General features: G+C 46.6%; 1 protein-coding gene across 3 annotated transcripts in view; it reads left to right on the top strand.

Annotated features, from left to right (window-relative positions):
• RAD17 (RAD17 checkpoint clamp loader component) overlaps positions 1 to 25,881 on the top strand; it is a 102,636-nt gene that overhangs the window by 25,886 nt on the left and 50,869 nt on the right. For all 3 annotated transcript variants that reach the window (XM_063963901.1, XM_063963900.1, XM_063963903.1), the window contains exons 9-11: positions 5,945 to 6,014; positions 12,632 to 12,743; positions 21,885 to 22,079. In XM_063963901.1, coding sequence (XP_063819971.1) covers positions 5,945 to 6,014; positions 12,632 to 12,743; positions 21,885 to 22,079 — 377 coding nt within the window. The remainder of the gene's footprint in view (positions 1 to 5,944; positions 6,015 to 12,631; positions 12,744 to 21,884; positions 22,080 to 25,881) is intronic.

Here is a 25,881-nt window from a genome sequence, read left to right on the forward strand (position 1 = left end):
TTTTCTGCACTTCCTACAGTCGGGAGTGACTATGGGCCTAAAAATTGGGTTCCATTAAGGTCCAGATTTCGGCTCTGTCGATTTTCTTCCAGAAAGAACTGGCTTCACTGCCTGAAGTTCAGACATTTGTAAAGGGAGTGCTACATATTCAGCCCCTTTTGTGCCTCCTGTGGCACCGTGGGATCTCAACGTGGTGTTGAGTTTCCTGAAATCACATTGGTTTGAGCCACTTAAAACTGTGGATCTGAAATATCTCACGTGGAAAAAAGTGGTCATGTTATTGGCCTTGGCTTCGGCCAGGCGTGTGTCAGAATTGGCGGCTTTGTCATGTAAAAGCCCTTATCTGATTTTCCATATGGATAGGGCAGAATTGAGGACTCGTCCCCAGTTTCTCCCTAAGGTGGTATCAGCTTTTCACTTGAACCAACCTATTGTAGTGCCTGCGGCTACTAGGGGCTTGGAAGATTCCAAGTTACTGGACGTAGTCAGGGCCTTGAAATTTATGTTTCCAGGACGGCTGGAGTCAGGAAAACTGACTCGCTTTTTATCCTGTAGGCACCCAACAAACTAGGTGCTCCTGCTTCTGAGCAGACTATTGCTCGCTGGATTTGTAGCACAATTCAGCTGGCGCATTCTGCGGCTGGATTGCCGCATCCTAAATCAGTAAAAGCCCATTCCACAAGGAAAGTGGGCTCATCTTGGGCGGCTGCCCGAGGGGTCTCGGCTTTACAACTTTGCAGAGCTGCAACTTGGTCAGGGGCAAACACGTTTGCTAAATTCTACAAATTTGATACCCTGGCTGAGGAGGACCTTGAGTTCTCTCATTCGGTGCTGCAGAGTCATCCGCACTCTCCCGCCCGTTTGGGAGCTTTGGTATAATCCCCATGGTCCTTACGGAGTTCCCAGCATCCACTAGGACGTCAGAGAAAATAAGATTTTACTCGCCGGTAAATCTATTTCTCGTAGTCCGTAGTGGATGCTGGGCGCCCATCCCAAGTGCGGATTGTCTGCAATACTTGTATATAGTTATTGCTTAACTAAAGGGTTATTGTTGAGCCATCTGTTGAGAGGCTCAGTTATATTTCATACTGTTAACTGGGTATAGTATCACGAGTTATACGGTGTGATTGGTGTGGCTGGTATGAGTCTTACCCGGGATTCAAAATCCTTCCTTATTGTGTCAGCTCTTCCGGGCACAGTATCCTAACTGAGGTCTGGAGGAGGGGCATGGAGGGAGGAGCCAGTGCACACCAGATAGTACCTAATCTTTCTTTTAGAGTGCCCAGTCTCCTGCGGAGCCCGTCTAATCCCCATGGTCCTTACGGAGTTCCCAGCATCCACTACGGACTACGAGAAATAGATTTACCGGTGAGTAAAATCGTATTTTTTCAACACCTATGATCTTTAAACGGTGGTTCTAGCCCTTTCATTCACCAACACGACTCCCCAAAAGTAAGTGAGACAACAGTGCGCGTGTGGGACATATGGGACGTACCCCAACTCACAGTTTAATGTATGGAGATGTGTCCATAAAGGTTTCTTTAGACCTCCTGATGGCTTCTTCCCCTCAATCCGGGAATTCCATCCAGTTCGACACATGGAGATGCGTTCACGAAGATTATGCTACACATCCTCCCTTTTTTTTCGCCTAACCACCCCCACTCCATTTGAGACATCCAGTCCATACATTGGGTAGAAGAAACCATCGGAAGACCCATAGAAATCTTCATGAACGCATCTCCACATGTCGAACTGGATGGAATTCACAGATTGAAGGGAAGAAGCCATCAGGAGGTTTAAAGAAACCTTTATGGACACATCTCCATACATTAAACTGTGAGTTGTGGTACGTCCAATACGTCCCACACGTGCACTGTTGTCTCACTTACTTTTGGAGAGTCGTGTTGGTGCATAAAAGGGCTAGAACCACCTTTTAAAAAATCATAGGCGTTGAAAAAGAAACCTTCATATGCATATATTACTTTTCGAAGGATGTAAGTATGGTACGCATTCCATCTGCCCAATAACTAGAAAAAAGGGGAAGGAATCTCTCTTCTTTTAGAAACCATTTTTCTGAATAGAACTTATCACACGATTGGTTTCCCTCTATTTTCCCCTTCCCTTTCTTTTGTTTCTGAGGATCCATGGGGACCACTTGACGGCCGTACTTAAGAGTGTTCAAGATGGAGTCTCTGAGAGCGGAGATCTCAGGTCTGGAGAAAGGGGATTCCTAGTGTCTCTGGATATCAAGGATGCGTACCTTCACATTCCGATCTGGCCGCCTCATCAGGCTTATCTACGGTTTGCACTGCAAGGCTGTCACTATCAGTTCCAGGCCCTGCCATTTGGTCTCTCCACGGCACCGACGGTGTTCACCAAAGTGATGGTAGAGATGATGTTTATACTCTGCAAGCAGGGAGTGAACATAACTCCATACCTGGATGATCTTCTGATAAAGGCACCGTCCAGAGAGAGGTTGCTGGACAGCATTGCTCTCTCAACCAAACTTCTCCAGGATCACGGGTGGATTCTGAACCTTCCGAAATCTCACCTAGAGCCAACATGGAGGCTCCCATTCCTGGGAATGATACTGGACACAGAGTCGCAGAAAGTGTTCCTTCCGTTGGAAAAGGCATTGGTAATCCAGTCTGATTCGGGATGTCCTGAAGCCAACCCGGATATCGGTGCATTTGCCTTCTGGGGAAAATGGTGACCTCTTACGAGGCGCTTCAATATGGAAGGTTTCACGCAAGACCCTTCCAGCTCGATCTGTTGGACAAATGGTCCGGATCGCATCTTCACATGCACCAGAGGATCCGTCTGTCGCCAAAAGCCAGGATCTCCCTTCTGTGGTGGCTACAGATTTCTCACCTCGTCGAGGGTCGGAGGTTCAGAATTCAGGACTGGATCCTGTTAACCACGGACGCAAGCCTCAGAGGTTGGGGAGCGGTCACCCAGTGGGTGCAGTTTCAAGGAAGATGGTCAAGTCAGGAAGTCATCCTTCCAATCAACATTCTGGAACTCAGGACCATATACAACGCCCTTCTGCAGGCCTCTTATCTTCAAGATCGGTCCATTCAGGTCCAGTCGGACAATGTGGCGGCAGTGACGTACATAAACCGACAGGCCGGAACGAAAAGCAGAGCAGCAATGTCAGAGGTGTCAAGAATTCTCCTCTGGGCAGAAAAAAACGCTGTGGTGTTGTCAGCGGTCTTTATTCCAGGAGTAGACAACTGGCAAGCAGACTTCCTCAGCAGACACGACCTGCAACCAAGGGAGTGGGGCCTTCACCCGGAAGTGTTCAGGTGCTTGACACATTGGTGGGGATATCCTCAAATCGACATGATGGCTTCTCATCTCAACAAGAAGCTCAAGCGGTATTGTTCCAGGTCGAGAGACCCACCGGCAGTGGCGGTAGACGCTCTGACGACTCAATGGGTCTATCAGATGTTGTACGTGTTTCCTCCACTTCTTCTGATCCCAAGAATTCTCAAATGAATAAAAAGGGAAAAGGTTCTAGCAATACTCATTGCTCCGGACTGGCCAAGAAGGGCTTGGTACACGGACCTTCTGGAGATGCTCCTCGAAGATCCGTGGCCTCTACCTCTTTGCAAGGATCTTCTGCAACAGGGACCGTTCGTCTATCAGGACTTACCACGGCTACGTTTGACGGCATGGAAGTTGAACGGCTGATTCTAGCCAGAAGAGGATCCCTAACAAAGTTATCCAGACTATGATCCAAGCTAGATGTGGGCCAACGTCTGGGCTCCATAAAAGTCCAGATTTCAGCCTTGTCCATTTTCTTTCAAAAACAATTGGCTTCTCTTCCTGAGGTCCAGACATTTTTGAAAGGTTTTCTTCTCATCCAACCTCCCTTTGTGCCTCCCATGGCACCTTGGGATCTCAATTTGGTGCTGCAGTTCCTCCAATTGGACTGGTTTGAACCATTACAGGATGTGGACGTAAAATATCTTACGTGGAAGACCGTCACACTGTTGGCCTTGGCTTCTTCAGCAAGATGTGTGTCCGGAGCTAGGGGCTTTGTCTCACAAGAGCCCATATTTAATTTTCCATGAGGGCAGAGCTGAACTCGGAACTCGTCAGCAATTTCTTCCCAAAGCGGTGTCTGCATTTCACATCAACCAACCTATTTTGGTTTTGGTCATCACCGACACTTCCGCTACTTCAAAGTCTTTGGATGTTGTGAGGGCTTTGAATGTATACGTAAAGAGGACAGCTCGTCACAGGAAATCCGACTCTGTTCGTTCTATATGATCCCAATTAAATTGTGTGTCCTCTTCAAAGCAGACAATTGCACGCTGGTTCAGGCTTACTATCCAGCATGTTTATTCCACGGCAGGATTGCCGGTTCCAAAATCTGTACAGGCCTACTCTACTAGGTTGGTGGGTTCATCTTGGGCAGCTGCCTGAGATGTCGCGGCTTTACAGCTCTGCCGAGCAGCTTCTTGGTCTGGTTCGAACACGTTTGCTAAGTTCTACACGTTCAATACTTTGGCCTCTGTGGTCCTTCAGTTTGGTCAATCCGTTCTGCAGGAACCTTCACACTCTCCCACCCGGTTTGAGAGCTTTGGTACATCTTCATGGTACTAAATGTAACCCCAGTATACTCTAGGACGTAAGAGAAAATAGGATTTTAATTACCTACCGGTAAATCCTTTTCTCGTAGTCCGTAGAGGGTACTGGGTGCCCGTCTGGTGCTTCGTTCTTTCTGCACTGTTACTTTAAGTATGGTTGATTCAGCTGTTGCTGTTTCTGTTTAAAGTTGGCTTAGCATAGCTTTCCTCTGTTTTGTATGTGCTGGTTCGGAATCTCACCACTATATTTATCTATCCTTTTCTCAAAGTATTTCTCTCTCCTCGGGCACAGTTTCTAGACGGAGTCTGGTAGGAGGGGCATAGAGGGAGGATCCAGCCCACACTATCAAATTCTTAAAGTGCTCATGGCTCCTAGTAGACCCATCTATACCCCATGGTACTAAATGAAACCCCAGTATACTCTATGGACTACGAGAAAAGGATTTACCGTTAGGATTTTAATTACCTATTATTTGAAATAATGGATCCTTCGCCTACACATCACATTTTCGCCCCTAAGTACTCTTGAAGGTTTGTTTTGCATTTTCAGAATTTTCCTCTGATCTCCCTTTCAATCTTGTCACTCCTACTGTACTCTGGCATCTATTCCCACAATTCCATTTACCACTTCTTAAGATATTTGATCTCTTTGAGAACAAAGCAAGTGTGGCATTCTTAGGATGCACTCCATTTGCTGCTCAACATGATTGCTGGGTGATAGAATCGTGTTCAGTGTGTTCACACACATTGTTGAGAAGAGCCAGCCCCTTGGACTGATCGGCTATTTCACTTCCAGCATGACTGCTTCTTTTTATTGCAGTCAGCTGACCACGTACATTGGTAGGTTGCAGTGATCTGTAGTCTCCTCTTCAAATTTTCCAACTTGCCCGGTGATTTTTTTAAATCTGATAAAAATTATTTATATCTGATTATTATCCTTTTTTGACTGCATATACTGGATTATGGGTCCAGTGGTCTGATATTGGTGGCAGTTTCACGATGTGTGGCCAGCATTACCTTGGTTTACAAACTATGAACATGACAGAAAAGTTACAGATGTTGAAGAAATCACCCCGTCTTATATTTATGTTGTGTATTTTCAGATTTACTGAATGCTGCCACACTTGACATCTAATTTGCATAACTGTACATTTGTAGTGTAGTATTTCCTCCCGTGGGTAATGGTTTTTGCTTAGTGAGAGGCCTTATGTATAGTTACATAATGTTCCTGATTGAAATCTTCTCCATGCCATTCTTAGCACACCCACCCCCATTCCTCGTAGCTGCATGTATTTATTTAATAAATTCTTTTTTACAATGAGAAACTGATTGCACATTTTGTTTTCCAGCTTCAACCCTGTTGCTCCCACCAGCATGATGAAAGTTCTGACTAGAATTGCTACTGCAGAGGCTGTTGCGGTAAGTGTCTGTATAATCTGAGCTAATAACCACTTCATTCAACCATGCAAACTTACATATCTTGAAACTATGAACTCCTGTACTAGGACTACCAGTCCCAGGAACAGGCCATCCCGCTTTGGTATATTTTTAGGCTTATTTCTCTTACGTCCTAGAGGATGCTGGGGACTCCGTAAGGACCACAGGGGGTATAGACGGGCTCCGCAGGAGATAGGGCACCTAAAAAGAACTTTGACTATGGGTGTGCACTGGCTCCTCCCTCTATGCCCCTCCTCCAGACATCAGTTAGATCTTGTGCCCAGAGGAGAATGGGTGCACTGCAGAGAGCTCTCCAGAGTTTTCTGTTTTAAAAGAATTTTGTTAGGTTTTTTATTTTCAGGGAGTCTTGTTGGCAACAGGCTCCCTGCATCGTGGGACTGAGGAGAGAGAAGCAGGGCTGGCTTTACGGTTGGGCTCTGTTTCTAGGCTACTGGACACCATTAGCTCCAGAGGGTGTCTGAACACAGGTCTCACCTGGGGTTCGTCCCGGAGCCGCGCCGCCGTCCTCCTCACAGATGCCGAAGATAGAAGCCGGGTGAGTATGAGAAGGCAGAAGACATCAGGCGGCAGAAGACATCAGATCTTCATGAGGTAATGCTCCCACTATACACACACAGAGCAGCACTGAAGGGTGCAGGGCGCTGGGGGGGGGGGGGCGCCCTGGGCAGCAATATTCCTCACTTCTGGGCATGTTAAGATGGATTAGGCTGCGGAGGCAGTAAATCCAAGAATCCCCCGCCATTGTAATAAAAAAAAGCACTTGGACCGAAGCCCGCCGTCGGGTCGGCGGGGCTTGATCCTCCGCACTAACCAGCGCCATTTTCTCCACAGAGGCTGCATGCTGAACGCTGGCTCCCTGGTCTCTCCCCTGCTGAACTTCACAGGCTGGAAAAAAGAGGAGGGGGGCACATTGGCGACGCAGTGAGTGGGAATTGGAATATTATTATATAAAAAAGCGCTATCTGGTCATATTTTTCCACAGTGTTATTAAGCGCTGGGTGTGTGCTGGCATACTCTCTCTCTGTCTCTCCTAAGGGCCTGGTTGGGGTTTTGTCCCCTTGTAGGTTAATCCCTGTGTGTGTGGGGTGTCGGTACGTGGTGTCGACATGTCTGAAGCGGAAGGCTTCTCCAAGGAGGAGGTGGAGCAAATGAGTGGTGTGTCCCGTCGGTTGTGCCGACTCCGGAATGGATGGACATATGTGGCATATGTTGAATGCAAGTGTGGCATCTTTACATAAAAGGCTTGATAAGGCTGAATTAGGGGGGACATCAGGGGGTCAATCCTTGGATTGGACCGACTCACAGGGCCTGTCGGGGTCTCAAAAGCGTCCCTTAACACAAGACACTACTACCGACACGGATTCTGATTCCAGTGTCGACTATGACGAAGTAAAATTGCACCCTAGGGTGACTAAAACCATTCAGTGTATGATTGTGGCAATAAGGGATGTGTTGCATATTGAGGATGAACCCTCGGTCCCCGACACAAGGGTACACATGTTTAAGGAAAAGAAACAGATTATTAATTTTCCCACATCTCATGAATTAAATGATTTCTTTGGAAAAGCTTGGGAGACTCCGGAAAAGAGACGGCAGATCCCCAAAAGAATTTATATGGCATACCCCTTCCCTAAGCAGGACAGGGAGATTTGGGAATTACCCCCCACTGTGGACAAGGCCCTGACGCGCTTGTCAAGAAAGTGGCGCTACCGTCTCCTGACACAGCGGCCCTTAAGGACCCTGCAGATCGCAGGCAAGAAACTAACTTAAAGTGTATTTATTCTCATACGGGTGCTGTGCTAAGACCGACAATTGCGTCGGCATGGGTGTGTAGTGCAATTGCAGCTTGGACAGATGAGCTGACAGATCAATTTGATAATATGGATAAGGATACTATATTCTTAACTCTAGCCCATATTAAAGACGCAGTCTTATTTATGAGGGATGCTCAAAGGGACATTGGACTGCTAGCTTCTAGGGCCAATGCCATGTCTATCTCGGCGAGAAGATCCTTATGGACTCGCCAATGGACGGGTGATGCGGATTCCAAAAAACATATGGAAGTACTACCCTATAAGAGTGAGGTATTGTTTGGGGATGGGCTGACGGACCTGGTTTCCACAGCTACAGCAGGTAAATCAAATTTTTTACCATATATTCCCCAACAGCAAAAGAAAGTAACACCCTATCAGATGCAGTCCTTTCGGTCGCACAAGTCCAGAAGAGATCGGGGATCTTCTTTCCTCGCCAGAGGTAAGGGCAGAGGCAAAAGAGCACCTGCTTCGGTAGGTGCCCAGGATCAAAAGTCCTCCCCGGCTGCTCCAAAACCCACAGCATGACGCTGGGGCTCCCCTGAGGGAGTCCGCACCGGTGGGGGCACGTCTTCGACTTTTCAGTCAGACCTGGGTCAGATCAGACCTAAATCCCTGGGTGTTGGAAATAGTTTCCCAGGGGTACAAACTGGAATTCGAGGAGGTGCCCCCGCGCCGGTTTTTCAAATCGTCCCTACCAGCTTCCACATCGGAAAGGGATGTAGTGTTAGCTGCAATTCAAACGCTGTGTATACAGCAAGTGATAATCAAGGTTCCCCTGCACCAGCAGGGAAGAGGTTACTACTCAACCCTATTTGTGGTCCCGAAACTGGACGGTTCGGTCAGACCTATTTTGAATCTGAAATCCCTAAACCTGTACATAAAAAGATTCAAATTCTGAATGGGATCACTCAGAGCGATAATAGCCAACATGGAGGAGGGGGAGTTTATGGTGTCTCTGGACATAAAGGATGCGTACCTTCATGTCCCCATATATGCCCCCCATCAGGAATACCTGAGATTCGCTGTACAGGATTGTCATTACCAATTTCAGACGTTGCCGTTTGGACTTTCCACGGCCCCGAGGATTTTCACCAAGATAATGGCGGAAATGATGGTGGTCCTGCGCAAGCAGGGAGTCACAATTATCCCATACTTGGACGATCTCCTGATAAAAGCGAGATCAACGGAGAAATTGCTGAGCAGTGTGGCGCTCTCTCTGAGAGTGCTCCAGCAACACGGTTGGATTTTAAATCTACCGAAGTCACAGTTGATTCCGACAACTCGACTGCCGTTCCTAGGTATGATACTGGATACGGAACAAATGAAGGTCTTCCTCCCAATAGAGAGAGCCCAGGACATCCAGAACATGGTCAGAGACCTGCTAAAACCGAAAAGGGTGTCCGTTCACCAATGCACTCGAGTTCTGGGGAAAAATGGTGGCGGCCTACGAGGCCATTCCCTTCGGAAGGTTCCATGCAAGGACTTTTCAGTGGGACCTTCTGGACAAGTGGTCCGGGTCCCATCTGCACTTACAGCGGAAAATAACTCTGTCCCCAGGGGCCAGAGTGTCTCTCCTGTGGTGGTTGCAAAGTGCTCACCTGCTGGAGGGTCGCCGGTTCGGAATTCAGGACTGGATCCTGGTTACTACGGACGCGAGCCTCCGAGGATGGGGAGCGGTCACACAGGGAAAACATTTTCAGGGACTTTGGTCAGACCAGGAGTCCTGTCTACACATCAATGTGTTGGAACTCAGGGCCATTTACAACGGCCTTCGACAAACCTACTGTTTCTGATTCAATCAGACAATGTCACAGCAGTGGCTCATGTGAACCGCCAAGGCGGGACAAGAAGCAGAGTCGCGATGGCGGAAGCCACCAGGATTCTTCGCTGGGCGGAAAATCATGTAAGCGCTCTGTCGGCTGTCTTCATTCCGGGAGTGGACAACTGGGAAGCACACTTCCTCAGCAGACACAATCTTCATCCAGGAGAGTGGGGACTTCATCAAGAAGTCTTTACAGACATAACACGTCTTTGGGGAACTCCTCAAGTAGACATGATGGCGTCACACCTCAACGAAAAGCTTCGGAGGTATTGTGCCAGGTCTCGGGACCCTCAGGCAGTGGCAGTAGACGCTCTGATAACACCGTGGGTGTTCAAATCGGTCTACGTGTTTCCTCCTCTTCCTCTCATCACAAAAGTGTTGAGGATCATAAGAAGAGTACAGACGATACTCGTTGTCCCAGACTGGCCTCGAAGGGCCTGGTACTCAGATCTACAAGAGATGCTCACAGGAGATCCCTGGCCTCTTCCTCTGAGGGAAGACCTGTTGCAACAGGGGCCCTGTGTATTTCAGGACTTACCGCGGTTACGTTTGACGGCATGGCGGTTGAACGCCGAATCCTAGCGAAAAAGGGGATTCCGGAAGAGGTCATCCCTACCTTAATAAAGGCTAGGAAGGAGGTGACGGTTAAGCATTATCACCGTATCTGGCGAAAGTATGTGTCTTGGTGTGAGACCAAGAATGCACCTACGGAAGATTTTCATCTGGGTCGTTTTCTCCACTTCCTACAGACAGGAGTGGATATGGGCCTGAAATTAGGCTCTGTTAAGGTTCAGATTTCGGCCCTCTCGATTTTCTTTCAGAAGGAATTGGCTTCTCTTCCAGAAGTCCAGATGTTTGTAAAGGGAATGCTACACATCCAGCCTCCTTTTGTGCCTCCAGTGGCACCGTGGGACCACAACGTGGTGTTGCAGTTCCTAAAATCACACTGGTTTGAACCGCTTAACAAGGTTGAGTTGAAATTTCTTACTTGGAAGGTGGTCCTGTTGTTGGCCTTGGCATCAGCAAGGCGAGTGTCAGAATTGGCAGCTTTGTCACACAAAAGCCCCTACTTGATTTTTCATGTGGATCGAGCTGAATTGAGGACACGTCCGCAATTTTTGCCTAAGGTGGTTTCTTCATTCCATGTGAATCAACCTATTGTGGTGCCTGTGGCTACAAGTGACATGGAGGATTCCAGATCCCTGGACGTAGTCAGGGCCTTAAAGATTTATGTAGCCAGGACGGCTAGAATTAGGAAAACAGAGGCTCTGTTTGTCCTGTATGCGGCCAATAAGATTGGCGCACCTGCTTCGAAGTAGACTATTGCTCGCTGGATCTGTAATACGATTCAGCAGGCTCACTCTACGGCTGGATTGCCGGTACCAAATTCGGTTAAGGCCCATTCCACTAATAAGGTGGGCTCTTCTTGGGCGGCTGCCCGAGGCGTCTCGGCATTACAACTTTGCCGAGCGACGACTTGGTCGGGGTCAAACACTTTTGCTAAATTCTACAAGTTTGATACCCTGGCTGATGAGGACCTAGCGTTTGCTCAGTCGGTGCTGCAGAGTCATACGCACTCTCCCGCCCGATTGGATGCTTTGGTATAAACCCCATGGTCCTTACGGAGTCCCCAGCATCCTCTAGGACGTGGGGAGAAAATAAGATTTTAAACCTACCGGTAAATCTATTTCTCCTAGTCCGTAGAGGATGCTGGGCGCCCGTCCCAGTGCGGAAACTCTGCAAGACTTGTATATAGTTGTTGCTTACATAAGGGTTATGTTACAGTTGGAATCGGTCTTGGACCGTTACTGTTGTTGTTCATACGGTTAACTGGTTATGTATGATCCAGGTTACATGGTATGATTGGTGTGGGCTGGTATGAATCTTGCCCTTGGATTTCTAAATCCTGCCTTGTATTGTCCATCTCCTCGGCACAGTTCTCTAACTGAGGTCTGGAGGAGGGGCATAGAGGGAGGAGCCAGTGCACACCCATAGTCAAAGTTCTTTTTAGGTGCCCTATCTCCTGCGGAGCCCGTCTATACCCCATGGTCCTTACGGAGTCCCCAGCATCCTCTACGGACTAGGAGAAATAGATTTACCGGTAGGTTTAAAATCTTATTTTCTGTTCTAACATGTAAAACCCAGACACATCCCACTCACATGGTTCTGACTGCAAGGGGTAGATTTACTATAACTGCTCAAAATTAAATGTACAGTTGTTGCCCATAGCAACCAATCATATTCTAGTTATAATTTATTGCATTCTAGATAATTTTAGAAGCTGGTTGCTATGGGCAACACCTCCACTTGTCTGTTTTAGAAGTTTTACACTGTCGAGTCACATTATTATGACTACCGGCTAATAGCCAGAGAAGTTGCCGTGTGCAGCACAGACAGCATCTAGATGGGCTGAACTGTCATTTTTAGACACTCGTCTGGTAACCCCCAGGTTCAATTTGACAGTGAGATGCTCCTCTGTAGCGTGTCTGGCGGCCCTCACGCACCTGCGTTGCCAGCGTTCACCCCTCACAACAATGGCACGTGGTGCTCAGCAGTTTCCATGTCTGTTATTCGCAATGGTGCCATTTGTCCAGTCACAATATACCTTCACCACAGCAGCACGAGAACAGTTCACAAACTGTTGTTTCAGAAACGCTACCACCCTTGGACCAAAAGCCGATAATCATCCCTTTTTGCCACTGGGATAAATCACTCCTTTTACTCATGACCGCAAGGAGTGATGTGTGCGGACGGCCTATCGCACACCTTATATACCCACCAAGTCAACACACGATATGTGACATACTTTATGGGCTATGTGCTGCTGAAGTCAAATGTAAGAGGTGATCATAATAATGTAACTTGACTGTGTAATAACTCTGCCTCCAAGTCTCTATATCTTGCATGGTTTTGTTTTGCCTCATGTCAGTTTCTTTTTTCAGAGTGGGGGAAGATTGATCATTCCTGACAAGAACACACTGGAGCTGCTGTCCTCTGGAAGTTCAGGAGATGTTAGAAGTGCCATAAATAGTCTTCAGTTCTCAGCACTTAAAGGTAAAGTTTGAACTTTAAGATTCCCAGTAAATGCAACATTCACTCAATAAAACTGCAAATCTGGCATCCAATACCTGTACTAAGAAAGTGGGTCACTATTTGGGGTGAACCCGGCGTGTTTTGCATTTGATGACTTTGCTGCTGTAAAACAGACTGATCAAATCAAGAAAACGTAACCGTTTTGAAAAAAATGCAGCTCAATAAATTGACCCCTTTGTTTCCTTTCAGCACCTGAGGTTGTGCATTGTGGCATTCAGCTACCAGGATGGATTTGAAAAAATATTTTCATAAATGCTCAATTTGTCACAAATAACTTTTTCTCTCATGTAGCGTGATGGACATGTTGGTATTCCTGTCAGCAGGCAGGGAGTCACTTCAAGATTTAAGAAATTCAAGCCCTTCAAAAAGACAGAAAGGAATAGATAACAAAAGCACTGCGATAAGCAACATAGGAATTACTGTAAGAATGTAATTTTGCCCAGCAGTGCTATAATGATGAAGCAAAGAATGATTACTATAACGAAACGAGATGGATCTGGACTGAGAACCTTTTTTATTCATCACTCATTTCTCACAGTGTAATGTATTTTTTTATTTTATTTTTGCAATATCAGTTTTCATTGACCAACTAGAAAGAGACATACAGAAATACATATGGTATCAATCACAGAGATGCATAGAGACCAGAAACCACTTTGTGGGTAAAAAAAAAATGATATATATATATAACAAACAAAGAATGCAATTTAGAGCACAAAGTCATAACCGTCAGTGCATTCCAGAGAACAACATAAAGTCTCCACAATATTGTAAGAGAAATCAAACTTATAAATATGTAAAAAATAAAGTATGGAGAAGAGAAGACCAAAAAGTAGAAAGAGGTGGAAAGAAGAGGGAAAAGGAAGACGGGAGTGTCGCCATCGTGGTTTTAAGTTGCCGCAGAAGGGACTGTCATCCTATAGGTTTTATAAACCTGAGATTCTTTAAAGGCGAGCCATTCTGACCAGGTAGCATCAAATCTAGAGACATTCAGTTGAGGGGGTGAAGTGAGTTCCTTCATGGCCATGTAAAAGTCAACTCTGTGGAGTAATAGGAGGCTGCACGGTGGTCCTCCAGTAGCTTGGTATAGTGGCCCTAGCTGCATTCATCAGATATCGTAGCAAAGAGCTTTTGTATTGGGATAGAGGAATGTCCATTAAACCAAGAAGCCAAAATTCAGGGGTTGCTGGGATTGGATATCCAGTGATTTGGCGAGTGACCGTTTGTACCTGTCCTAAGCTGACTGGCTTCTGGCAACAATGCCATCATACGTGGATAGGGGCACCTAATGCCTGTTCACAGCGCCAACAGAGAGCAGGCACAGTCGGGAACATCTGGTGAATGTGCTCAGGGCAGCGGTACCATCAAGACATAATTTTGTACTGGGTTTCTGAAACCTGAATAGAAGGAGAGCTGGCAAACATAAGCAAATATTTGAGGCCACTGGTCCTCAGTAAGCTCCCGATGGAGATCTCTGTGCCATCCCGCCACGAATGAAGGGGTCGGGAGCGAGAGACAAGTTAAACATTGTTGATACAAATGAGATATCATATGTCTATGAAGGGGGGCATTGAGACACAAGATCTCAAAGGGGGCCGGATGACACCCAGTAGAATGGGCTGGTAAAGAGGTTATATAGTGTCGGATTTGTAGAAAACCCCGAAAACTGTGACAGCTCAGAAAAAGATCAAAAGCCAGTTGCGTTGATTAAATGGGATATTCTAGAAATACCAACCGTGACCCAGTGGAACAATAGAACTTGGAAAAACGTGATTCGGAGGTAAATCAGGGTTGTATAGCAAAGGTGTGGGCAGAGATGTGTTCGGGCTAAAGGCTGGTAAGTGTATACATTTTTTCTAACAGAGGAAGGTGGGATCTAAGGTAGGGTGTTGGAACCGTGGGATTTTACCAACGCCATGGAAGAACATGGATAGGGGCATCAGTGGTAGATACTGCAATCGGAAGCCATTGTTTAGTAGCAGGATATTGAGACATTTCAATTATCCTGGTAAGGTGTATTGCGTGGTAGTAGCTTATGAAATGAGGGAGTTGCAATCCACCATCCTTACGGCTCCGAATCAGTACTGATTGGGCCAATCTATGACCCATCTTACCCCAAACAAAACTACATACCATGGCTTGGAGTGCTCTAAAAAAGGTGGTGGTAATAGTGATGGGTAAGGTCTGTAGGAGGTAAAGAATTTTGGGGAGGACATTCATTTTTACGGTATTAATTCTGCCCCACCAAGTGGGCTAAGGGACAACCATTTATTAAAATCAGTCTTAAGTTTATGTAGTAACGGAAGCAAATTAAGTCTATATAAATCTGAATGGTCTCGGGATATAATAACCCCCAAGTATGTAAAATGAGATGGGTGCCATAGAAATGGGAACGAGTCACAGAGGCCCTTAATCACTCGTTGTGGGGTGGTAATATTCAAGGCAATCGATTTGGTATAATTAATTTTTGAAATTTAGAGAAGGTGATAAATCTAGTAAATTCCGCTATCAATGCTGGCAGAGAGACTACCGGTTCAGATATCGTAGCTATGAGATCATCAGTATACAATGCAAGTTTGTATTCATGATCCTCTGCCCGTATACCCTGGATGTTCTGGTTGGTTCTAATAGCTTTGGCTAATGCTTCCATACAGAGCACAAATATGAGTGGGAAAAGGGGGCAACCCTGTCTCATTCCATTTCTAATCTCAAAAAGGATTGGAGAGGGTACCATTTACTCGGACTCTGGCTGAAGGGGATCTATATAGGGCCATGATGCGTTGGAGACAAACAGGGCCCAGACCCAGATGAATGAGGAGGCCTTCCATAAAGTGCCAGTCCACTCTGTGGAAGGCCTTCTCCGCGTCGGTGGACAAGAGAACCATGGGGGCCGACCCAGACCGAGCAAAATGTATAAGATGATTTTGATTTTGGACGTGTTGTCCTTTGCTTCTCGGCCCGGGAGGAAGCCCACCTGGTCCCCATGAACCACATCAGATAGGCGAGGGCTCAGCCGAATAACAAGCAATTTGGCATACAGTTTCACATCACAATTCAGTAAAGAAATAGGCCTGTAACTTGAGCAATGTGTGGGGTCTTTGCCCTCTTTAGGTATTACAGAGATATGAGCTGTTTGGGAAAGCCACTATCACGGGATACCGTATTGCAATCCTTTAGAAATAAGGGTAATAGGGAAGATTTAAACGCTTTATAATAACACACTGGGAAACCATCCAGACCTGAGCTTTTGCCCAGCGGGGATAACAACAGAGCCGCTTCAAGCTCCTTAATTGTAAACAGTGACTCCAGTGAATCGAGGTCCATCTCCGAAAGTTTTGGAAAATCTATCTCATGCAGGTAGTTGTAAAGCAGAGTCTTCAAGTCAAAGACCTCCGAAGGGGATTGGCCTGCACGTAAGTTATAAAGGGAGGCGTAGTATTGTTGGAAAGATTCCGCTATCAATGGGAGCGTGTGGACCAGGTTACCATGGGGATCCTGGACCGAATGGATGTAAGATTGAAGTCTCTGTGCCCTCAATGCTCGTGCAAGCATGGAGACTGGCTTATTGCCCCTAAAAAAGAATTTGTTGGCATTTACCCAAATCCCTTTTGGTAGTATCACCAAGGAGTTTGTTCAGTGTCTGTCTGGCCTCGGTTAGATCGAGCAGAACTTGAGGATCTAGTGTGGACTGGTGTTGAATTTCCAAGGTTGCAATACTGTCAAGGAGAAGTTACCTCCTTGGCTTTTTTCTCTCTCTCTCTTTAACTAACTGTGTGCCCAACTGTATGCATTTACCCCTGATGACAAATTTGTGTGCTTCCCAGACAGCCTAACACTCCAACATCAGGCTTATCATTATATTCAATATATTCTGCGATAGCAGAGCTAATCTCTGATGTGAGGCGTGGGTCGCTGAACATGGAAGAGTTAAACTTCCAGGTCCAGGGCGAACGTGTCGATGGGGACAAGTTAACCAAGGCATACACCGGTGCATTGGCTGACCAGGATATCTGTCCTATCTTAGTAGAGGGAAAAAATTGCAGAAACCTATGGTCTACAAAGTAGTCTAGCCTAGAGTACATATTATGGAGGGAGGAAAAGAAAGTGTAGACCTATAAAGTCGGGTGGTGGATCCTCCATAAGTCCATTAGTTGGAACTCATGGAGGAGCCGGCGCATCTTCCTGTGGTCATGAGTCAGTTGGCGTGGAGAAGTTGACAAACCGTCAATGACAGGGTCAAATGACCAATTAAAGTCGCCCCCAATCACCAGACAACCGTCTTTTCCATTCTAGAAAGGAATTGTCTCTGACCCTGGTTCGGAGAATATACTGTATATTAACAAAAGTGTTGTTTCGATCAAAAATTTGGCATTTGAGGACCTGACATCTCCCTTCTGCGAGAACTGAGTGTGAGATAGTGAGGCGACGGGAGAAGAGGATCGCTACTCCAAGGGATTTACACTGGGGATTGTCTCTACAATAAACCGAGGGATAAAAGAAGTTGCCCAATTTTGGGGAGGCCTAAAATTTAAAATGCGTATCCTGGATGAATGCGACATCAGCACATTCAATCTGGAGTTCACGTAGTAGGGTGTACCGTTTCTCAGGGATGTTGAGCCCCTTGACATTGAAGGAGCATAATTTAATACTAGATGGTGCCATGTAAACAGGGTGGAATGGGGGTGGGGGGGGTAGTGTTAGTGGTCGACGACGTTGAAAATAGAATATTGGTGTGATTACTCGCCAAAAGCTGAAGACGACCTTCCAAAGGACAGGTCCAGGCAGCGGCATACCACGATGACTAACAGGATGGGGGAGGAGTGGAAGGAGGAGGAGGAAGAAGAGAGGGGGGGGGGAGGAACAAAAGAATAATCGCATACATTGGCACATAGTAATAGAATAAAGAATTGAATAAACACTATATATGACACCAAAACCGCCAATGGGCCACAGGGGCTAGCCCCATGACCCAGAATCCAGTACAGGATGGTGGATAACCCAACTGGGGTGTGGTGGTGAGTGAACCAACCAGGATAAACAGGCAACAGTCGTGAGGCACGGCGGCGTCCAGGCCAATATTGTCGTAAGTGGAAAATTAGCAATATAAAAAACATGGAAAATGTAACTGTACAAACGGCAAGGCACAGTATGTACAGGGGAAAAAGACAAAAAAACAAACCTGAAATCAGAAGAACATTAACTGCTAACGTAGTTCGTGGCATGGGGGATTCAAAGGAACAAGGGAATGGGGTGGTGGGGAAATAGCGCCTCCATCTTGTGTGACCTTGAGACCGATCAAAGGACCAGGCGGTGGGATCGGTGGCCGAGCAGTCACCAGAACTGAGTGAAGGCAATGGGTGCATTAAAGAAAAGGCGAGTCTCAAGCAAACAAAATTACTCAGGTCGGAGGTGAGGATTAGGGACCCCGTTTCCGATTACCCATCGGAGTCCAGGAGGCACGTGGAACAGGAAGGCCAGGTGGGTCAAGATGTCTAGGACCAGTCTCCAAGGGAAGTTTCACGATATTTTAGGCCAAACAGAAGGCATCCAGATCTTCCGGGTACTGTAGAGTAACCTGGCGACCTTCGTGCATGACCTGGACGCTCATTGGGAAGCCCCATCTAAACCGCATGTCTTTGTCCTTCAAGACATCCGTTAGCGGTTTAAGGAGGCGGCGCTGTTGGAGCGCATGCCAGGAGAGGTCAGGAAAGAGGTGTATAGCTGAACCATTGAACTCCAGACGGTCAAGCTTCCTCGCTTTGCCAAGAATTTCCTCCTTGATGTGGTAGTAATGGAGGCGGCAGATAATATCTCTAGGGGCTTCTGTTTTGAAGGCCCCTCGGGCGAAGAGCCCAGTGAGCCCGGTCAAAAGTATAATATTGTCAGAGTCTGCTGCCAAGACTTCATTAAAATCAGAGGTTAGAGCGTCTATTACTCCCTGACCCTGTATATCTTCCGAAATTCCACGTATCCAAAAGTTATTTCTCCTGCCTCTATTATCCAGGTCATCTTGCTTCCGCTGCAGGGCCCTAAGCTCTTGAGCTTGTAAGGGAACGATGTTGTGGAGTGCCCGGTGCGAGGATCCAATTCTCCAAGATGATCTTCGACATCAGAAACCTGGTGCGTCATTTGGGAAAGGTCAGCTTGAAGGGCCGAAATTTCTGATTTGACAGTCTCCCGCAGCTTGTGTTCAAGATCCTGAAAGTCTTGCTTAGTTGGTAGAACTTGTTTTGTCGGGAGGGAGCGTAAGTGGGACAATAGATCAGCCATAATGACTTCAGAGCCACCGTCCGATATCGGCGACGTAGAGGAGGCCATGGTATCTACATCTTCAGGAGAAAGGGAAGAGGTAGGAGTTAAATGAGAATCCCCATCGTCTTCTTCCACTTGTTGGTAACTACATAAGTTAGGTTGCAAAGCGGTGGTGTTTTGTTTCTTAAGTGCCGGCGTATGCCTCTTCCTCCCGGTCTTCCCCATCAGCAAAGCGACTCCATAAGATGATTACAGGGAGGATATGGAAGGTGGTGCCACACAAGGAACTAGCAATGAGAGCACATGCATTGCCGTTTTGAGATCCTGGGATATAACATCACCCACTGGGCCCCATGACTTGCGGATGAGTTAGGGGATCGTGGCCAAGCAGGAGGCCCCAGATCAGTGCAATGGAAGCATGAGCCAGATACGAGATGTAACCGAGGGCCCTGACTTCGGACAGCAGGCAGCTAGATCACCAGGTTACGGGGAAGGGGGGTATAGGCCAGATGTGCACTGGACAGGACAGGTCACAAACGAGGGCCAGCAGCACTGGACTAGGATCCTGGAGCCACTACGGTGCTATAATATAGCAGATCAGCAGGGGGTTATGTCCCCCGAAGCAGCCAGGCCACCCAGACACCAGATTCCAGGGCACTGCCGCCTGTCCCTGAACTCTGCAGCACAGATAGGGTGGTAATACAGAGCTCAACTGCATAAAAAAATAAAATAAAATAAATGCCTCACTGAGGATAAGCCAGAACTAGCCCCTGCAGCAGACACCCCCTGCGCACCAGTGACACTCAAGACAGCAGGGAGCAGTGAGTGATGCAGGTAGCGGTGGCCAGCCCCGTGAGCAGGCGTTCAGGGCCCCTCTATATAGAAGCCCGCACCTCCCCTGGCTGCTGGACCGACAGCGGGAGCGCCGGGCGGGAAGCAGTGGAACTCACCAGGGCAGCGGGTGCGAGAGGCTGCAGACAGAGGAGCGTCAGAGCGTAGGAGTCACCGACTGTACAGCAGGCGGGCGGGGATGTCTCTCTGGCGGGTAGCATCCCGGGGCTCCGGCGGGGACATGGCACCCTGGTGAAGTCCTCCACGCCAGCAGCACCTCTTCGGCAGGTCCCAGGAGGTAGGAAAGGCCGCGTATTCCGGGTCTGGGTAGGCCGCAACCCGCAGAGACCAGCGCAGGGTCTCCCAGCTCTGCAGCACAGACCCAGGATGGTCTCCTCCACTCAATATTAACCCGGGGGACCAAGGATACGGGGGAGAGGGCTAGGAAAGCAAATTAAGGGGGTCACTTGGCAGGAGCAGTGTAAAAGCACGCCCTCCAGGATCTGTGCCAGGCCACGCCCCTCGTAATGTATTTTTTAATCCTTGGCCCAGTCTAGGTATATACACCAGAGCATAGGTGTATCATGTATACTGTTATTTCATGTTATTAGGTATATATTGCCCTTGCTAATACCTGCAATATGGTATGTATTGGAAATATAAGGACCATTGCCATACTGTGTGACTATAGCAGGACAGCAGAAGCTGTAGTGTGTGTGACAGGAGGGAGAGCCAGGCAGCTGTGCTAGCTCATTACCATTTGTATCACATATGTGAGTCCATTGTGTGAGGTGTGATAGGTGTTCCTGGTAATGTAATCAGAACAATGACAGAGTGACTGGTAAGATAGCTAGCTGCCAGCCCAAGTTATTTATCTAGGTCATCAGGTAATCTGGGAGGTAATTAGGTTAGAAATCCCAGAGGATGTTCAATGGGTCTCCACAGCACTGTACTGGCTGAAATAGCCTTGGGATATCCTGACCCAGCACCCTGAGTAGACTGTTTGGCACCAGAGGGGATCTGCCAGTCAGGTATATAAGGAGAGCAGGTCTCAATGGAGGAGATTCTGTTGTGGTGGATCCTGTAAATCAGCAGGAAACCCTCTGAGCTTGGCATCGCTGTGCCACCATAGGAAACTTTACCAGGACAGTGTCAGTGTGAGCCAGTACCCCAGGCTGGGGGACACAGGACTGTCTAGCAAACGGTAGTGGTAAGATACAGATTATTGCTACTGCTACTTATGGATGCTGACTGCAAGAGGCTGCTGGAGGATATGTGCTACCAATTACCCTGTAACATCTAACCACCGTCCCAGCGAACTGTGGTTTCCACCAAATTACATTCTGCAAAAAAAATGTAAATACATTTTTTTCTTTATTGAAATATGACATATGTGTCACCAAAGATGTATTTTCCATGAGTACAATAGAACACACATTAAGAACATTTATCCAGTAATAACAAATGTGACAGGAATTACATAGACTAAGTATAATCTAACACACTTTATTTCCACCTCAGGCAGGATACAGCTTCACGTGCAGGTCAGGTTATACAGGCTGTTATTAAAACAGCAGTATAACATTCCAAGTTCTGCTAGTCACAAACACTGCATAATCCAAATGGCTCCTAACTGAACCTCAGATTCCCATCTATCACCTGACCACTTGATGACAGCAGGAGCCATGACCTATTGACCAAAAGACATTTTTAAAGACCGCAAACAAGGTGAAGTGATTAGCCCAAATGTGGCTTACCACATACTCGGCTAAAACCTGCATTGGATTCCATCAGACTTGCTGCTGCTGTTCCAATCCTGCAAAAGCCGGTCGTTCCACAATAATCTCATGTAGAATAATGCTGTCCCTGCCGCACAATCTTAAATGAAAAATATGTTCAAATCTGGTATTACATTCTGCAATTCTTACATCTTGCCAAGAGCTGAAAACGTCAAAAGGAAATTTCTTTCAAAAACGGATTGTCTTAAAATGGCTTTTCCTATATTTCTGTTGATTACAGATGCTGCTTTACCAAATGATTTCTGGTCTAAAAAGAAAGGAAAACCAACAAAACTAGAAAAACTGTCATCCAAAGCAAAGAGTAAAAAAAAATCTGATAAGACAGGAGAAAACGATGATGATATCCAAGCAATTGGAGGCAAAGATGCATCGCTCTTCCTGTTCCGAGCACTGGGGAAGATACTTCACTGCAAAAGTAAGGTCATCTTAAAACATTGTTCTATTTATGACTATTTTGTGCCTGCCGTTTACAGTTTGACTGGAAAAGTGACCTTATGTGTAATAATACCAATTTCTCGTACGTCCTAGAGGATACTGGGGTCCATTTAGTACCATGGGGTATAGACGGGTCCACTAGGAGCCTTGGGCATTTTAAGAAATCAATAGTGTGCACTGGCTCCTCCCTCTATGCCCCTCCTACCAGACTCAGTTTAGAAAATGTGCCTGGAGGAGCCGGTCACGCTTAGGGAAGCTCCTGAAGAGTGTTCTGCATTTATTTTCTGTTTGTTATTTTCAGACAGGGCTGGTTGGCATCAGCCTGTCTGCTTCGTGGGATTTAGAGAGGGAACAGCCCAACCTCCTATAGTGTTAATGGTCCCGTTCCCCGCTGACTGGACACTGAGCTCCTGAGGGAACTATTCGCAAGGCCCACCACGGCGAGCGTACATTCCCGCACCACGCCGCCACCCCTAACAGAGCCAGAAGAAGAGTGGTGAGTAGGCGGCCCGGTTAGCGGGTCGCCGGCTGTAATGGTGGCTTAGGGTTATGGAGCGCGGCTGTAATGGTGGCTTAGGGTTATGGAGCGCAGCGCTGACATGCAGACTGCGTCTCCAGGCTCAGAACAACATGCTGTGTGTGAGTTCCGCTGTGAGGGGTGAGCTGAGCCACTAAGAACAAAAACAATACCCACACTGGCAGTACAGCATACAGGGGTTCTAACCTGCTGTTAAGCATCACAAACACCACAGTCCAGTATAATAAAACCGGGAAAACCGCGTGCCATTAAGGGGTCGGGGCTTCACTATGAGTGGATCCAGCATCTCACAAGTGCCATTTTCCCTCTGCAGCTCACACTGACAAGATGGGCAGGGAAGCGCAACTCCTCTACAAGGACTCCACATTTCCTCAGCGGTACTAGGGGGTCATAGTAAGGGGGGGGAAGCGGTGTTAGAATACTAAGCCCCTATTAAGGGTGCTTAGTCTGCGACCCAGCTAAGCTTGGCATTAGCAAGAAAGGCGCTGTGTGGCTGGCTTCATCATACTCTGTATCTCAGTAGTAGGGCTCTGTGTGAGTTACTTGTGCTTAACCCTTTCCTGTGTGTGTGTGGTTATGATATCACATTTACGATGTCAAAGGAGTGTGTTTCTTGCACAGCGGAGTGTTTTTCTTCCCCAGGGGGATCACTACAGTGTACTCAGGATAGTACACATTCTCAGACTAATGGGTCCTAACCAGTATGGTTGGATTTGCTAAAAGGGATGATCTCGAATATTTCTAATAAATTATCCCAGAACGAGATAGAGACAGTCTGTGGATGACCTGATGAATAGAGATTCAGGCAGCACCTCAGACCCCTACCATTTGTCCACAAAAGCGTACACTGGCCCAAATCCTGTAGGCTGATACTTATAACGACGTAGAAAGACCAGGCGCAGACGCGCTGTCACTGCTGCCAGTGAGGGATTGTCAGTCCCAAAAGTACAAATGTAAAAAGCAAGAATGCACCGGAGCAAAATGATGTTTCTCCAATATTAATAAACAGACGTGGATGAATGTAAAAATACATCTAATTTATTAACTAAACCACTTGTGTACCATAGTAATAATACTCAGATAAAAACATAAAATTGGGGCATATAAAAAAAAAAACTAAGCATAAGATTGATGCAGCTGCTAAAATAGGTCCACAAAGGATCCTGGACTCGAAATGAATAAAAGTTCCCTGGGGAAGGGTGATGTTAAATACAGCTGGTGTTACCCATGGTGACGGAGACTTCCAAATGCTTGATAATTAACAGCAGGCAGGCTGTGGTGATAGGCAGAAGCTGGGTCTCTCCAGTCAAATGCTGTAAAAGTGCAGTCCCACAGAGAAAGTTCCAAAAGTGAAACGTAGATTATGAGTCCATATCTGGAGCCTTGGAAAGTGGAGCGAATGTAGTGATGGCAGCTTGACAATTAACGCGTTTCCCTAGGCCAGGTCGCCTAGCTTCATCAGAAGTAAAGCTCAGTCAGAAAGTGGGATCTATTTAAACCCCTTTAACGACCTGATGCCCCACAGGTGTGGTACAAACAATTAATTCATTCATCCACATTAATAGTATAATAAACCATTCAATACATTAAAATATATAATTAGAGGTGACTGGGAGGCAAACCCACATGAAAAACAGCAACCAATTTGTTGTTTTATATATGAAAGCATTTAAAAATCAATCTGATAGCATAAAGGGTCAGAGGTCAAGGTAGTCATATGACTCACCTGCAAACATCGGATATATCAGTAATAATAATAATGTATGTTTTCTTAATCCATCTGGATTCCCCCAAGTACCAGGGGAACAGGTTCCCTCTGTAACAATGGTGCCATTAATAACTTTATTATTAAATGTCCGTCTCATTTTCGACGGCTGTCCCTACCCGCAGGCCCCCGTGGAGCACATTACATGTTCCTTCCGGGTCACATGACAGTGTTTACTGAGTAGAACCAATGAACTGCGGATAGAACATTTGAGGTTGCTAGGTGACCAGTGTGGACAGTCTCCGTGATACACCATAACGTCACCCCCCCGACACGTAACCGGGAGTACGGAGAGCCACATCGAGGCTTGAATACACATTCACTAAGCAACCAATTAGACTTGGATGGAGTGCACTCATGTGACTGATCACAGTCACATGAGAAATAGTCAGTTTGAACCAATGGGAGACTCGTATGATAGGGTTGCTAAGCAACCTAAAAAACAAATAAAATAGTCTAAATAATCATTAGCTTTATAAATAAGACAGCACAGACTTAGGGAATGACGGCCCCACCGCCCAGGTCGGGTGACTGCGCAGCCGTGGAGCAACTCCTGCAAGCAGGAGAAACCTTGTCATTAGGAACTTGTCCCAAATGACCACTCACCCTAGATGAGCTGACAGGGATTAACCTCTGTACCATCCTGGGTGTGCGTGGAATACTCCAGGGCTGCGCAGAACACAGACAGGTGGCACAGAGTTGTCACCTGTACCGACCCAAGTGCGGACGCGGCCGCCATGACTGGTCCTGCTTGATAAATCCACAGGGTTAATATACCATGACCCAAACTGTAAGGGTCCCAAATATGATGTATGATGTTATGCATCTCATTAATTAAAAATTTTTTGTTTAACCACAGTAATCTCTGTATAAACGTATGGTGCCTATGGAGAAATGCAGAATATTCCTGATACTCAATAGGAGTATAAACAGTGAAGCTCCAGAAATAGAGTAGGGAGGTAAGGGAAGTGGACAGAAACAACACAGACAGCCCAATGTATATTCAAATAATGGATTATTCAGATGACTACATTCAATTCCATCGTCTCATTTAAACCCGTTGGATATACCGAAATAAATTGAAGCATCCAATAAATTTCTCTTTTACACAAAAGTGAAAATCTGTCCCCCCCCCCTCTAATGGTGGGGGCCACGTGTTCTAAAGCTAGAACAGAGAGGCACCCAGGGTCTCTTTGATGTACGGAATGAAAGTGACGTGAAACACTATGTTTCAGATAACCCTTAACAATGTTTCTTTTGTGTTCCATAAATCTGGTTCGGAGTTTTCTGGTTGTACGACCCACATAATATAAATGACAACTGCACCGAAGGAGGTAAATAATGTATGAAGAGTCACAATTAATAAATGATTTAATTGTATATACCTCTTTTTTAGTTGGTAATTCAATTGATGATGTTTTCCTGGGCATATGGGAACACATTTGGCATTTATTTTTGCCACAATGGAAGAAACCAGAT

This window comes from Pseudophryne corroboree, chromosome 1 (genome assembly GCF_028390025.1).
Source record: "Pseudophryne corroboree isolate aPseCor3 chromosome 1, aPseCor3.hap2, whole genome shotgun sequence".
Taxonomy (NCBI): domain Eukaryota; kingdom Metazoa; phylum Chordata; class Amphibia; order Anura; family Myobatrachidae; genus Pseudophryne; species Pseudophryne corroboree.